Source organism: Alligator mississippiensis, chromosome 5, assembly GCF_030867095.1.
Source record: "Alligator mississippiensis isolate rAllMis1 chromosome 5, rAllMis1, whole genome shotgun sequence".
In the NCBI taxonomy this organism is placed as follows: domain Eukaryota; kingdom Metazoa; phylum Chordata; order Crocodylia; family Alligatoridae; genus Alligator; species Alligator mississippiensis.
In genome coordinates this window covers 49,337,682-49,352,386 of record NC_081828.1, presented here as the reverse complement: position 1 = coordinate 49,352,386, position 14,705 = coordinate 49,337,682, and the positions used below count along the sequence as shown (strand labels likewise).

General features: G+C 39.5%; 1 protein-coding gene across 4 annotated transcripts in view; it reads left to right on the top strand.

Annotated features, from left to right (window-relative positions):
* Nucleotides 1-14,705, top strand: part of COP1 (COP1 E3 ubiquitin ligase) — a 211,830-nt gene that overhangs the window by 58,628 nt on the left and 138,497 nt on the right. For all 4 annotated transcript variants that reach the window (XM_059728328.1, XM_019500188.2, XM_059728330.1 and 1 more), the window contains exons 10-11: nt 1,158-1,272; nt 4,378-4,513. In XM_059728328.1, coding sequence (XP_059584311.1) covers nt 1,158-1,272; nt 4,378-4,513 — 251 coding nt within the window. The remainder of the gene's footprint in view (nt 1-1,157; nt 1,273-4,377; nt 4,514-14,705) is intronic.

Below are 14,705 nucleotides of genomic sequence, written 5' to 3'. Positions count from 1 at the left end.
GAGTAGTGTAATCCTGTGACACCCCCCCCAAGGATTCCTAGTTGTTTTCATTAGCGAGTTGGTTTCTGAGTCTTGTGCCTGAGGCTTCGGCCCATGAATTGCAGCCCTGTTCCAATGAGTTGAAAGAATGGGAAGTGCAGGAGGAGGTCAGTCTGGCTAGACAACAGTTTCTTCAAGGAGCTGAAACACAAAAAGGAATACTATAAAAAGTATAAAATTGGTTATAGTACTAGGGGAGAGTATAAGACTATCACTTGAGCATGGAAGAAGAACATTTAGGAAGAACAAGGTACAATTTGGGATGCAGCTGGCAGAGGACATAAGGCAATAAAAAGGGGTTCTGTAGGGATTTCAGAAGTAAGAGCAAGACCAGGAATTCCATTGGTCCCTTACAGACTGCAGAAGGCAATCTAGTTATGGATGATGCAGGTCCTCAGGGAATCTGTTGCGAAACACTTAGATGAGAAGGTGATCAGGAGCAGTCAGCATAGATTCAGTAAGAGCAAGTCATGCCTGACCAATCTAGTTTATTTCTGTAACTAGGTGACAGTCTCTGTGGATGAGGGGAGGGCAGTGGATGTGGTATACCTTGATTTTTAGCAAGGCTTTTGACACTGTCTCCCACAACATTCTCATTAACAAGTTAAGGAAATACAAACTTGATGAAAGTGATGGAAGGTCACTGGTTGAATCATTGTAAGATAACTGATTGAATCAATAGTCAGCAAGTAGTTCACAGTGGCTCAATATCTAGTTGGGAGGAGGTATCAAGTGAGATTCCCCAGGGGTCTGTGTGACTCTGATCTTATGCAACATTTTCATTAATGATTTGGATGATTGGACTGAGTGCATACTTAACAAATTTGTGGATGACACCAGGTTTCTGGAGTGTAGGGATAGGATCCAGAATGACCTGATTAGACTGACTTGTTCTTGTCAGTTTTGGGGCGTAAGACTTAACAAGTTGCATGTCGTAATAAGGTGTGATAATTTTTTTTTTTTTTAGTGATTTTTCAGAACAATAAACCTCTTAAAATAAAAGGTTGCGTCTATAAACTGTTTGTGTTTTGTACAAACCTACCAAGGGGGATAAAATCAGGTCCAGGCCCCCTTTTTTTTTTTTTTTAATAAGTGTTGTTTTTCTGTTCTCTACTCAGACCAAAAAGCAACCATGGTATAATAGTACATTGGCTTCGAGGCGGAAGAGGCTCACGGCTCATTTTGAGGACCTGGAGCAGTGCTATTTTTCTACCAGGATGACTCGTGTAACAGGTAAATTTATTTTGCAGTAACACGTACGGTGCCTAATCTTTGAGGTGCTTCCAGTTACGTTTCTATAATCCAAGGATCATAAATTGACTTGCCCTTGAGAGTATGTTTTACTTTCTTCTCCAAGTTCTCTTACATGCTTACGCACCTAGGTTGGCTGATAACAAAGTTTCTCATTCAATCTCAGCTGTGTTTTAAATGTAGGAAATAGAATCCTAGTGTCAGAAAATACACAAGGGGTGTATGTATATACAAGGCAGTGCATGGAAGAAACAGCATTTCTATTAATGAACGATAAGATGTAGTTGTTTCTCTCCAATATATTCTTTTAGTAACATACAGTATTGAGACATAAAAATGTTTGAGAAACTTTGGATGAGTGGGGTTTTTTGTTTATTTGTTTTTCCCACTCTCACTAGTACATGTAAATTCCAACCCAAAAGCTACTGACGACAAGGGTGGGAAGGTAACTTGGCATATTCCTGCACATAGTGAACTGGCTACTAAGTATGGCGGAGACTGTGCAGCCTGGCTGCCTTCCCCCCCAGTCTCTCCAGCAGTACTGATGAAGTGAGGTCCCTTCTCTTCAAATTTGAAGTTACAAGTGTTTTATCTGGTAAGCTGAAAATCTACAGCTGTTCCAGGTGTAAGGCTGGCACACTTGCTGTAGAGGATTTGAGAGAGAAAAATGTCAGTTTCTTCCAAACATATAAAAAAAAATCCTCTGAAAACTTCCATGTCCTTCCTCCCTCCCTTCTCCCACCTCTTAAGGTTCCCTTATGCTCTTCAGTGCACTTAGAGTGCCAGAACTGTTTCACTTTTCTGTTTAGATTTTGTTTTTGATTTTTGTAATGGTCTCTATTGAAATGGCAGGCCGATCCGAAAATTTACATAATAGGAAGTTACCAACATTTGTGTTTAAATTATTCCTTGCTTCAGTGGAAGGTGTATTATTTTAACTCTTGTTGCTGCTGCACTCAAACAAGGGAGGAGTTGTGCACTGTAGCTCCGTGCCTAGAAACTTCTGCTATCTGATGTGGTTATTGGGGCCTCTGGCTACTTTGGCTGATGACTGGTGGATGTTTGTTAAATCCATGATTTCCCTAAATAAATTAAAGCAGCTGGCAACATGGTCAGAGCTGTGATTTGGTGTTTGATTCATCTGTAGTATTGGCAGTATGTGTTAATGCTCCTAGGGAGGGAGGACTGATGTAGAAGAATACACGTACAGTGCAGTACTTTTTTCCCCAGAGGTCAAGGCAGAGTAGAGTGTGATATCTCATTAGGCAGAACAATCCTCTTTTAAACAAAAACTCAGCACTCTCCTTGAAGTTCTGCTGTTGATTATTTTAAGCATTTTTAATAGAAAGAAATGGTGTCATAACTGGCATTTAAAATGGACATGGATGCTTTATGCAGTGCTTAAAGTGTTTGCTTCAAATGAGTGGTGAAGAAATATAATTTTAATTATAAAATGCCTTGCACTTTGATAGACAGAAAATCTTGAGAAATAGCTTTCCATTTTCCAGTCATGAAATATATGAAAGAAGGATGACATGCTTGATCTCTAGATTAGAAAGAAGAGTAGTAGCTACTTTCTCTGCTTGCTCTATTGTCTGGTATTTGAATAGAATTTTCTTTTGAAGAAGACCTGTTGGTGTTCACATGCTTTTGCCTTTCCAAAGCTTTCTCTAAAACAGTTTGGTATGGATCTACTTTAAATAAAAGGAAGGTATTTTTTTAAATCAGAAGGTGAAATGAGCACTGAAGGAGATAGGAGATTTATATGCCTGTCTCCTCAAATGCCTTGACTATTTGTCTTGATTTCCCTCTTATAGAAACAAATACTAAAATTTCACTTATTAGCAATGCAGTGCAGGTGAAGATCTTGTGAAATACTTGATTTCTAGGGAACAGAATTTGGGAGGGTGAAAGGCAGCGTGGTGTGGGGGTTCTTCCTTTCTTCCTTCCTTTCTTATACAAAATAGATACGGCATATTCCTGATCTCTTTACGCATAAGCCGTTTGGAAAGTTCTGAGAAAATGAGCCTGACTTCATCTTTAAACCCTGAATCCATCGCTAGTAAATGGTTCATGGAATGTTTATTCTTGGGGGTGGAGAGGGTGTGTAGCTGAAATGTTTTTGCATCTGTTTGATGCAGAAAGAAAAAACAAGATATTCCTTTTGGGCATGTTTAGGAAGGTAGAGTCAAGTGTATATTGCAACACTGAAAGCTATATGTATTCTCAGCATTTTTGGTCCCAATCATATTTTGAAGTTGAGTCACTTATATTGCACTGCAATAAGTAATTTCTTCTATAGCAAATATTAAAAAACAAACTGCTAAAATACATTTTAAATGACAAAAGCTGTGACTCGTGAGAAATTTGGAAATTATTTTAATTCTTTTTTGCAGCACTTTTTTTTATCTTCTTTTGCAGTTGTTTCATTTGTCCACAATATATTTGTCATTGCTTTTTAAAATTACATTTTTTCCTCCTTTACAGAAGGTCATATCTTTCTCTGAGTTAATAAATCAGGTACCTTTCAGTTTCTTATGCCCCACAATTTAATTATCTCTTATGATTTCTGAAGAGACAGGGAAACTTTTTTCAAGTCTTTTTTGGGTGTAACTGACTCTTATAAGTATACTGTATTGGGAGAAGGGAGAGTAATATGTATTCACCCCTACTGAATATTGGAACCATACACATTTTGTACATTTAAGGTAGGTTTTCAGTTTTAAATATTAGTAATCCCTGTGGCTTAGGAGGTCTTCCTTTATCTAAAATTGGGGAATATTTTCTACACAAGGGAAGGGTATGTTCATGGTTTTTAAAGAAGTATAATCGCTTCACCAATGTAGTATTGCAAGGACTGAATCAAGAGAGTGAATTTGCATTAAATTCTAGAAGTGCATGTTGGGGGTGAAAGAAATGAACAAATTTTAGTTGTGAAAAGGAATCATTCCCAAACGTCTTGCTTAAACAATGTCATATGACTGTTTAGAACTCGGTATTCTTTTTTTTTTTTTTTTGCTGTTGAACTTTTGTTTACCTTTACTTTATGCTGTCTTTTCCATCTGCAATTTTGCTGCCTTTCTCTAGATGACAGTAGAACTACAAGCCAGCTGGATGAATTTCAGGAGTGCCTATCCAAGTTTACTCGCTACAATTCCGTCCGACCCTTGGCAACACTGTCTTATGCTAGTGACCTCTATAATGGTTCCAGCATAGTATCCAGGTAAGAAATATGTTGTAGGTGATCACAAGAGGCTGACAGTTATTTAGCTTTGAGAATACTGAACTCTTTTCTTTTAAATACAATGAATTGGATAAGGTGCAAAAAGCTGTAGAAGCTTGTTTTATCTCTGACACCATAGTGATGGGTTTCCCCAAAAGGTTTTATAAATTCATTGGTTGCTTCTGACCTATAAAAGTAGACTGGTACATCTGTAATTTTTATCTTAACAGGCACCTGTCAAGACATGAGATCCAAACCTCTTGAGGTACCAGTGACATTCTGTAATCTCCATGCAGAAAACAAAAAGCAGAAGGCTTTCAAAGGCTGTTTATTCTCTGCATTAATATATTTGATAGAACTTTAAAGAAGTGTTTATGAAGTATCCATCAGTGAACTTTTTGTATTGAAGCTCCTATTTCAGTTGACATCAGCAGTTTTGCCAAAAAATCTGTTCAGTTAAACATCACTGGAGCTTTCAGCTTTGATAACCAAAAATATATAGCAAAGTTGTTGTAGGTTTACCAAGTCTGAATTTTTTCCAAGCCTGGAGAGGTTCTAGTTAAAATCTTTAAAATGATGTGGTGCTGCTGAAGGACATAATTGCTTTGCTATGATCGGAAGATAAAAAAAAATTTTTGTCTGTCAATTTTGTACCATGTCAGTTGGGAAATCTTTCATCATACTTAATATATAGGTCCCATTACCATAGTAACTGAGTACTTCCCATTTTAATTATCCTTGCAAGGTAGAGAGATACCTTCATTACCTTTTAATACATGGAGAACTGTTACAAAGATGCTTGCATGCTATAGCATCACTCAGGAATTCTGTAGGGGGATAATTAATCAAGTTTGGGTTTCCCAAGTCCCAGGCTAGTGCCCCAAGCATTGGACCATGCAGAGATTGTTAGGGCCTCCTGAATGTGTTGAAATCCCAAATATATTTAGGTATTGTGTGAAGAAATCTTGGTGTATTTTCACAATGATGTTTGTGTGGAGAGAGGGAGAGATGCCAACATTGATTTCTTAACTGTGGCATTATATAGCTAGAATATGTAATGGCCAGATTAGCCATGGAGGTCAAACTATGATGATCAGTTCACCCACATGACATGATTTAACCTGCACTGATTGAGTTCACAGTGATTGCAATGAAATACAGATGGGAATCACCCTGCAGTGTAGACAAGATTATTTAGCTGCTGTGTTTGGCTTGGATGGTATCTTGTTCTCTTTTTCCCTTCCTCCTTTTGACTTATTGCAAGAACAGCTTTATTGTGGTATTTTGTTAGAAAATGTTGGAAGGGCAATAAATCCACCTTTTTTTGAAGATGGCAGAAAAAGATGTTTGGGTGAAAAGAATACTTCTACAGCTGTTAAAATTCTGGAATCTTGTGGTCCCTTTCTACCTGTGTCAGTCTAGGGCTCTTAAATCCAATTCTGTTCTTAGTAGGTCAGCTTCTGTTTGTGTAAAACTACTATTTCTGATGTTTCCATGATAAACCCTGATTTGAGCCGAAGTATTTGAATAGGCGCTCACTTTTCATTTGTCAGCTGTTTAGGACTTTTTTGTACCTAAAATCAACAAAGCAATTAAGTATATGCTTAAAAGGGATTAGCATGATGTAAATGTGGGCAAGGTAGTAGAAAAGTGACAAATTTGGATGTGTGAAAGTAATGGATGGTGAAGGGCTTTCTTAAGAAAGAAAAAAACCCAAACACTTTTTATTTTTAAATTAAAACAGGGTAGGGGTGCACTGATAAAGATTTTTCTTGGCTGATACTGATTGCCAGTTATTAACCAGCCATATTGGCCTATGCTGATCTGATAACTGATTTTACAGGAATGCATCTGAGCAGTGTGGAGAGCAGCTCCCTTGCAAGTAATTCTGTAGAGGGGAAGGGGCCTGGTAGAGGAAAGGGGTATGGGCGGGAGGGTAGATTGGGGCCCCCAGGGTGAGGGAGGGAGTGTGGCAGGGGCTGGAGCTGGGGGTGCTGCCCAGCCAGGACAGTGAAAGGGACCTGGGCCAGGGACAACTGCGGGCAGCATCCATGGGATCAGTGTCCTGGCACTTAAAAATGATGGCAGGGGTGCTTGAACTAAAGCTAATCAAATGAGCTTTAGTTCAAGCACCGCCACCACCACTTTTAAGTGTGGGAATGCTTTTAACCGGAGCGGAGCTGAGTGGGGTGAGGGTGAATGCAGGCTGCTCAGTGTGGGCTCAGGGCTCTATGCTCTGCTGCCTTTGCCCAAGGAGCCCCATGTCAGCCATGTGTCCCCTGCTTGCTTGGCTGTAGGAGGCACAACTTGCCACACCCACTGTTGCTAGGCAGGCAGGGGATGTGGCCTATACAGAGCCCCCAGGGCAAAAGCAGCAGAGTGAAGAGCTCCGAGCTCACAGTGGGCATCCTGCATCTGCACTGTGCACAAATCTGGGGGGGCACATGCAGCAGCAGGAGCTGCCTGCCTTCCCCCCCTCCCCTCCCCCCACCCCCCCGGTGGATGAGCTGCCTGTGGATCCATCCCTCTCTCCGTTCCAGGGTCCCATTCATCACCCTGTCTGGGCAGCCCCCTCAAGCCCCTACCCTACTCCCTCCCTCACCATAGGGGCCTCAAGCTGTGACACTCCTACACCCCTTCCCTCCCCCATACTCCTTCCCCTCCACAGACATGCCTGCAGGGCACTGCTCTCCATGCTGCCCAGCTGCATTCCTGGCCACGTGCATATGTACAGCTGAGTGCATGCACATGGCATCTGGGGGCCTCAGCCAGAAGGTATATTATATTTATCAATGACATTAGTGGCTCCACCAGCCAAAAAAGCCAATGGCCAATAATGTTAATTTTCCTTTTATCAGATATATCGGTGCACCTCTAATAGAGGGTAATGCAAAAAGAGTTACAGAAAAGTGTAGTTGTATTGATTCAGTGTGCTACATTATAGTCATGCTGCTAATAAAGGTTGTTAAAAATCAAATCTTCTGAAACGCACATTTTTAAATAAATATCATCAGTGTACTTGTTTTAAGAGATGAGTTGTAAAGCATGTTGCTATAAAACAAGTCATTTTCAATACTGAAACTAAAAGGAATCCTCACTGGTAAAATACTCAGGGGTTTTTTTGTTTGTTCACATTTTTCTTTAAGGAGGATCTAAAATCATGGTTAAAATTTCATTTTGCTACAGGAACAATCATTTTAACATCTAGGTGTGACCTGTTCATTTTTTTGTTTTTGTTTTAAGACTTATATAATTAATAATAGATACTGACATAAATTATTTTGTTACAAGTTGGCAAAACTTTTCTGTGCATATTTCCAGAGGACTTTCAGAAATCAGATGTTTGTAGAACTCCCTGTTCTAAAACAAAAAGTTCTTCAAGAAGAGTTAGTTTTCTGTTTCCAGAGAAGATAATACAGTGTTTCCAGTATTTTCAACCCTGGAAATACCTTCAAGTTCATAAAATTACATTTGGTAGCAGGATAGAAAGTGGTAGTATTTAAGGAGCTGGCAGTGGAGGAAAGCAAAGCCTGCTGGGAGTATGTAGTTGTAGACATGAAGCAGAACGGAAAAGGAGCACCAGTCTTGTAGAAGTCCGTTTTGGAGAAAAGATTAAAATGATGATAATTTTCTGTGTGTGTGTGTGTGTGTGTGTGTGTGTGTGTGTGTGTGTGTGTGTGTGTGTCGGCAAAGGCAAGCATGTCTAGCCCTGCTTCCTGGAGGCGGTGGTGGCATGGGGTGCTGACAGGGGAGGGCGGAGGGAATAGCAGAGATGGAGTGGGATGGTGGAGCACTTCACCTTCCCACTCCATCCCTGCTGTTCGCTTTGGCCCTAGAGGCAGCATGCAGTGTTGGTGGAGGGGGATTGTGGGGCAACCCCCCTCCCCCCCTGCTCCTGGGAGGTGGTGGTGGCAGCATGGGGTGGTGGGTGGCAGCAGTCTGTCCCTGCCACCCCCCATCATTCTTGATGGGCAGTTTGCTAGTAGTAATAATAAAAGCTCAAATCACTGTTAACAAAAACAACGAAGCCCAACTATAAATACTTTTGACTTCTTTTAGTAAAAGGGTAGTGCATTTTTAAGTATATAATTAACATAACAGACATTTTAATGCTGTTTGTATAATTTATGGTTGATGCTAAAAGCTTAAAATACCTATTTTCTCTCCATATGAAATAAGATAATTCTTGGCTGTACAATTACAGGTTTTGTGTTCCTGGTTGACACACGCTGATCTGTGATAAGCCAGTTTTGTAGTTACCCACCAATCCACAAGGTGGCAGCCTTTGTTTGCTTTGGCTGCAATATTAATCGTGTTCAGGAGGCTGTATCTATATTCCGTGATGAAAATGTTTCTAACGACTGTGTAGGCTTAGTAATTATCTTTATTTAACAAAGATGAGAAAATTTGGGTACTTCTCTCTGAAGCAATAATCTTTCTCAATTGAGAATTATAGCTTCTGCTAGTTTGTTTCAAAGAAATACAGTTATGAAGGTTCATAGAGAGGAATGTATAACCAAAACCTGCTCAAGGCATTAGAGCAGGTAGTCTTTGAGAAATTTTCAATGTATATGCCCATGTACTGGCACAGAACAATAATAGTCAATAGCTTTTATGTTTGCAATATATGGTATGCATAGAGCTACATTCACGCATTCATGCCTTTTTCTTCTAGCTCACAGGCGTTGATTGTACAGTCTTCGCAAATATATAAAGTTTTCTAAAATTTTGGCTGAGCAGTAAATTTTCATTATATTATGCCACCCACTTCTGGTAGATCAGTCATTGTAGCTCAGCTTCCCCCCCACCTACCCTGGCAATAAATAGTGGAAAGCTTTATTTTTAAGCTGAGAATATAAACTGCAGTGTTAGCATTACAGTGATTTATGTAGAAAATTGCTTTAGCATTGTCAGAGCCCTTGAAAGAATAACATGGCCAAGGCTTCCATAATTTTTTAAAAAAATGTACAGAAAATCTGAGAAGCCTACCTGAGTCACACTCCAGGGGCACTTTTACCTATGCTCCGGGGCGAAGGGGGTGACGCTTTTTTAATTAGAGCGGCTCTCGGAGCTGCTCTAATTAAAGCATGGCTGCATCTCTTGCATCCGTGTCCCTGCACTTAGAAATGGCGTGGGGGTGCTTAAACTAAAGCTTGTTTGAGATGCAGGTGGTTGTAGGAGCATGGTAATTGCAGATTTATCGAGTCTGCTCTGACGTGCTGGAATTCCAATGCTTCCGGGCTGCCTCCGCACTTATGTGTAGGCACCCCAGTTGTCTAAAGCCTTTTTTTTTTTTTTAAACAAAGGTGGGGGGGGAGAGACTTATGGTTAACTTACTTGTGAGTCTGGTGTTTTTAGTTCTACTGAACAAGAGGCCTTTAGGAACCTGTGACATGCCCTAGAATTTGCTGATTTGAAGCCTTCTGGGCTGTCTCAAAGGTTTTGGGTACTTTTTGATACTTCCTGATAACTGAAGTTACAGTTACTGAAGATTTAATGACTGACTGTAAAAGCAGGAGTCTAAAGAGTTGTCTCTTGCTTCTGAAACCCTATGTGTTTGTTCGGTAAGTCTAGACAAAGTGAAAAGGAGGTTTGGGACATGAGATGTGTTTTAGCATTCAGGTAATATAATCAAACTGTTATTTTATGGGCATATTTTGGCCCAGTTTTCACCCCTTCTGCATAACGTATTGAAGCCCCCTTTAAAAAGAACATATCCATTAAGAATATTTCCCCATTTCTTTATTTCTTTCCTTTTTTCACCTTTTATATTTTGGATTAGAATTCCCTTTCTATTAAGTTCAGGTGATCATACTTCCATCTCAGTAAGGTAGTTTGTGGTATTGTGTTGACCCTCACAGCAGCCTTCATTTAGCATGGCAGCCCAGTTATGCTGAGCTGTTATATCAAGGATTTGTGACTTCGCAATATATTTGACTTTGTGTTAAAAATAAAAAAACCCTCTATGGATGGACTTCTTTCCCACGACTGATGTGTCTTGGCAAGTGGATTTCTCTTCCTGGGAAGATGAGAAATGAGGGAATATGGATTTTTGCTGTTAAAGCAATAATTTAAAATTTTAAAACAGTATTTTTTTTTTTTTTATTGATATAATTGTTTTAAAACTTAAATGCATTTTCTCTGTTGTGGTGCAGATTACCCAAATAGGGAAAAGAAAAACAGCTAAGCTAGATTAAGGGGGTATCAAAATTGGTTGGGACACTGAGATGGGTATAACTAGAATGACTTCAAGTTTAAAATGTTATTCATTTTACTATGAAGCTAGGGCTTATAAAGTATACTGGTTATTTAAAGTTGAAATGGGTTTTGTTTAATTGGGTCCTGTTTGAGTGCCGAGCTGATACATATCCTAAAATATAAATGTGCTCTAGTGCCCCTGGGCAGAGACAAAGGACTGTCTGCAACCAGAGTGTGTGAGACATTCCCAGAACTCTGAATTTAGGGCAGTCTCAGTGCCTGAAACTTAGGGTTCCAGGATTAATCCTGCAGTACCAGCAATTGCTCTAAGAACTGCAAAGAACATTTTGGCTGGTATTTCTACTGTTGACTGGAAAAAATTAAATCATAGAATGGTTTTGTTGACGTTGCATATAGAGGTCAGAGAATTGTTCTTATATCTACACAAGAACTTAAACTTTTAGGGATAACATTTACATAATTTGAAATTGGGAAGTTAATAAACAAAAGCTGTAGAGATGCCGTTGGGACCTTTTTTCCTTGCAATTTCAGACTGTGGTAGTACTGGGATTTTTTTCCTATTAAACTCTTAATACTTCAAAGCTGTCTCCATCTGCAGATAATTAGATGTGTTTTCTAATTTGAAGCTAAGTTGTGGATTCATTTTAAAATGGTTATGAAAGTATTGATGAATACTATATCAGTTATTGTGGGGGTCAGCTTTTTTGCCCAAATGGATAAGGTTGCTTTTCTTGTATGTAACCATAGAGTTGCTGCACATGGTGATGCATAAGAAACTGGTAGAAGAGATTCTGATTTAATATTAACTGGTCAAGGCACATGATGGTGTGTCATGGTAGATATTTGTACTTAAGTACAATTAGAAAGAAGTTTTAAAATGATCTTTGAAAATTTTCTTCCTACCTTTTTCCTCCAAATTAGTCATTTGTGTTCTTGTGGTTAAGGCACTTGAAGAGTGGGTTGCAGAAGATCCAAGTTATGTTCCCAAGTCTCTGCCAAAGTTGTCACGTGAACTTGGGTAAGCCACTCCTGGATCCTCATCTGTAAAACTGGGGTTAACATAAGTCACAGGGACCTGAGGCCAACTTTGTTTGCAAAACTCTTTGAGTTCTTATGGTGGAATGTACATCCAAAGTATTGTATTAATTGGAATTATTATATTTACTTTTGAAGAGAAGCTTTGTAAAAGGTGCAGAGATACAAAACATATCTCATAATTTTGCGAGAACGATTGTTTTTTATCTGAGGTATCTTCTTTCTTCTGGAAATTTCTGTTTGCCTGTATAGACATGACTGGCTTAACCTTATTGTTGAGATATATATTGATAAAAGCAGAGTAGAGTTAACCTACTGATGGGTCAGAAGCAGAATCTTCACTATATGACTGCAAACTGTTCCATACAGCTTCTCCACAAATCAGCATACTATAACTTTGTAGCTTAAGAGGAACAGTAGTATCATCATCTTTGATTTCACAAATGGTTCCTTTTGATATCTAGACAAAGAAATCAGACTCTGACAATGCACTTAATACACAGATTGCAAAGAAGGAAAGGAAAGGAGGGTACTGGCAAAAGGCAGGAGTGACTTTGCATCTCTCTCAACTCTACAATTTTTTTTAATGTTCAGTGCTAGTGTAGGAAATTCTCTCAATATATAATGCCATGAAGAAACAAAGCCCATCATGAGAAGATGTCTTTGCTTCTTTGGGTATTAGTCAAATTGTTTCAGCTCTTTGTAACCGTCTGGCAATATATACCCATAATCCCCCATCCTTCTAGTAGATATTGATTCTTTTGGAAAAGGATAAAATGGATTCTTCCCATTCATTAGGACAGTCAGTTTGTTACCTCTCTGGGATCCTGAGGAACTGAAGTAGCATTCTTGGGTGAGAGAAGATCTGAGGTCTGGGTTGGACAGCTGCAAGGCAGGGACCCTAGGAGGAGATAATCTGGAGGTGAGAGCTTGAACTGATCATTTTTATTTGGTTTTTGTATTAAAGTGAGATTCTTGAATACGGCCAGTTTGTTTTACATGTCACATAACTGTTAGGTGACAGTTTTACACTCCCTAACTTAGGGAGAGCAGTTAAGTTTATTTGAATAACAGAGGTGTTAAGTCAAAGATTCCTTATATATTTAGCTGAAACTGGTGGGTGGAACAAAGGACAACAGTCAGTGGCTTGAAAGTCTTTTTAATACACCTTTAAGTGTGTACAGCATGTAAGGTGCTACACCAAAATGTTCAAAATAAAGGCCATCAAAATAATCTCATTTAACAGATATGGCATTAGGACTAAAATGTTTCAAGTGTCATTTTAACTTAATTTAGTCAATGCCAACCAGTAGAATCAGAAGCAACAGTTTCAAGTTAAATGTTGTACCTCTCTTAGACTACACAACTACAGTATAAGCTCTTAAATTTCTCTCAATTTTGGCTCTTACCTAGGATAGACTGGCTGTACTCGTTACAGCTGGCATTCTGGAGGCTTCCCACGCAGCGCTCCTTTTATGTGTCTCTATCTTTGCCCTCCTGCTATTCCAATCTGAGCTTTCTTTTGAGCAGAGTCTGCCAGCTGTGGTGAAAACCTTGTTGGCCCAATAATAAATGTGACAGTTTACAAAATTGATTTGAAACTTTTCAGTGATTTAAATTTAGAATGTTTAAGCCTGTATCTGTTATCACAGTAGTCCTGCCATCCTACAGCTCTGCAAGAATCATCCTGCTTCTGCCATGCAACCCTGAAAGGCTTCTGGAACAATTTTTGTTTTGGGGTGACCCTCCCCTCAAACTGTCTCCTTAAAACACCAGGATTTGGTAGAAGATTGGCAGCATTTCCCTTCCCTGAAAATGTTCCCCAAATTAATATATAAAGAAGAGTCGAACACATTTGGGGATGGATCCATCTCTTCCTCGCTGTCTCTGTATTCCTCCTTTAAGGCAAAACTGCTCCATTTCCATAGCTGTTGATAACTGTCTCCAGAAGAGCTGTTTTTGAGAGAGAGAAGATACAGTGTATGTGCATCCAAAATATTACAGCAGACGGTCTGATTTGGCATTGACTTCAAATATTGTCAGAAGAAATTTCCTACGTTTAACTGTTGGCATTTTTAGTTAACATTTTTGTCTGCTGTAAGCTTATTTAAGGGGGGAAAAAACCCCTGAAGCAAATCCTCATTAACTTGCATGGTAGTCATTTGCAGTGACTTTGGCTCAGTGTACTTCTGTATATCTGGCACACACAAACCCTGGGACTGTCATCCTCCTCTCCTGCACGCAAAATGAGCATTGACTGGCAGCAAAGTGGCTTTTTATCAATACATTTTATGTTTAGTTGCTTATAAAATTCTGTAGTTCCCCTAAGGCTTTCTCATCATTAGCACTAATTAAGCAATGTTCTACTGACTCCATATATAAATAAAGCTTATTCAGTAGCCCAGAGTTTCTGAAACTGTCTGGTGACTCCCACAAAGTTTATTATGGCTTGCTGCAGTGTTTGACATTTTCTGGATTGGGATGTCTGTTTAGTGGAGATAGAGTTCCATTTTTCCCCATTAACTAAAAAGAGTCCTGAATCAGAAAGTTTAGTCACTGCAGTAAATACAGCTGAAAGAATGGGTTGTGCTATGTTAAATTGCAGAAAGGTATACATGACCTTATATATTTGTGGGGGAAGGTTTATTTTTGATGAGAACACAAACCAGAAGAGTAGCCATTGTCTTTGTTTTCCAGATCTCTTTAAGATGGACATAAACCAGGGGTGTACAAAATACGGCCTGCAGGCCAGATCTGGCCCTCCAAGCCTGTGGGGCCCCTAAAATTTTTTTAAAATTCATATTTATCTGCCCCTGGCTCCTGTCAAAAAGAACAGGAGCCGGGGCAGTAGGACCCAGGGGAAGCCACGGCAGGTCTCTGGAACTGCAGGGCCCACCAGGTTCCACTCCAGCCCTGTGCTCCACCCCCAGCCGGAAGC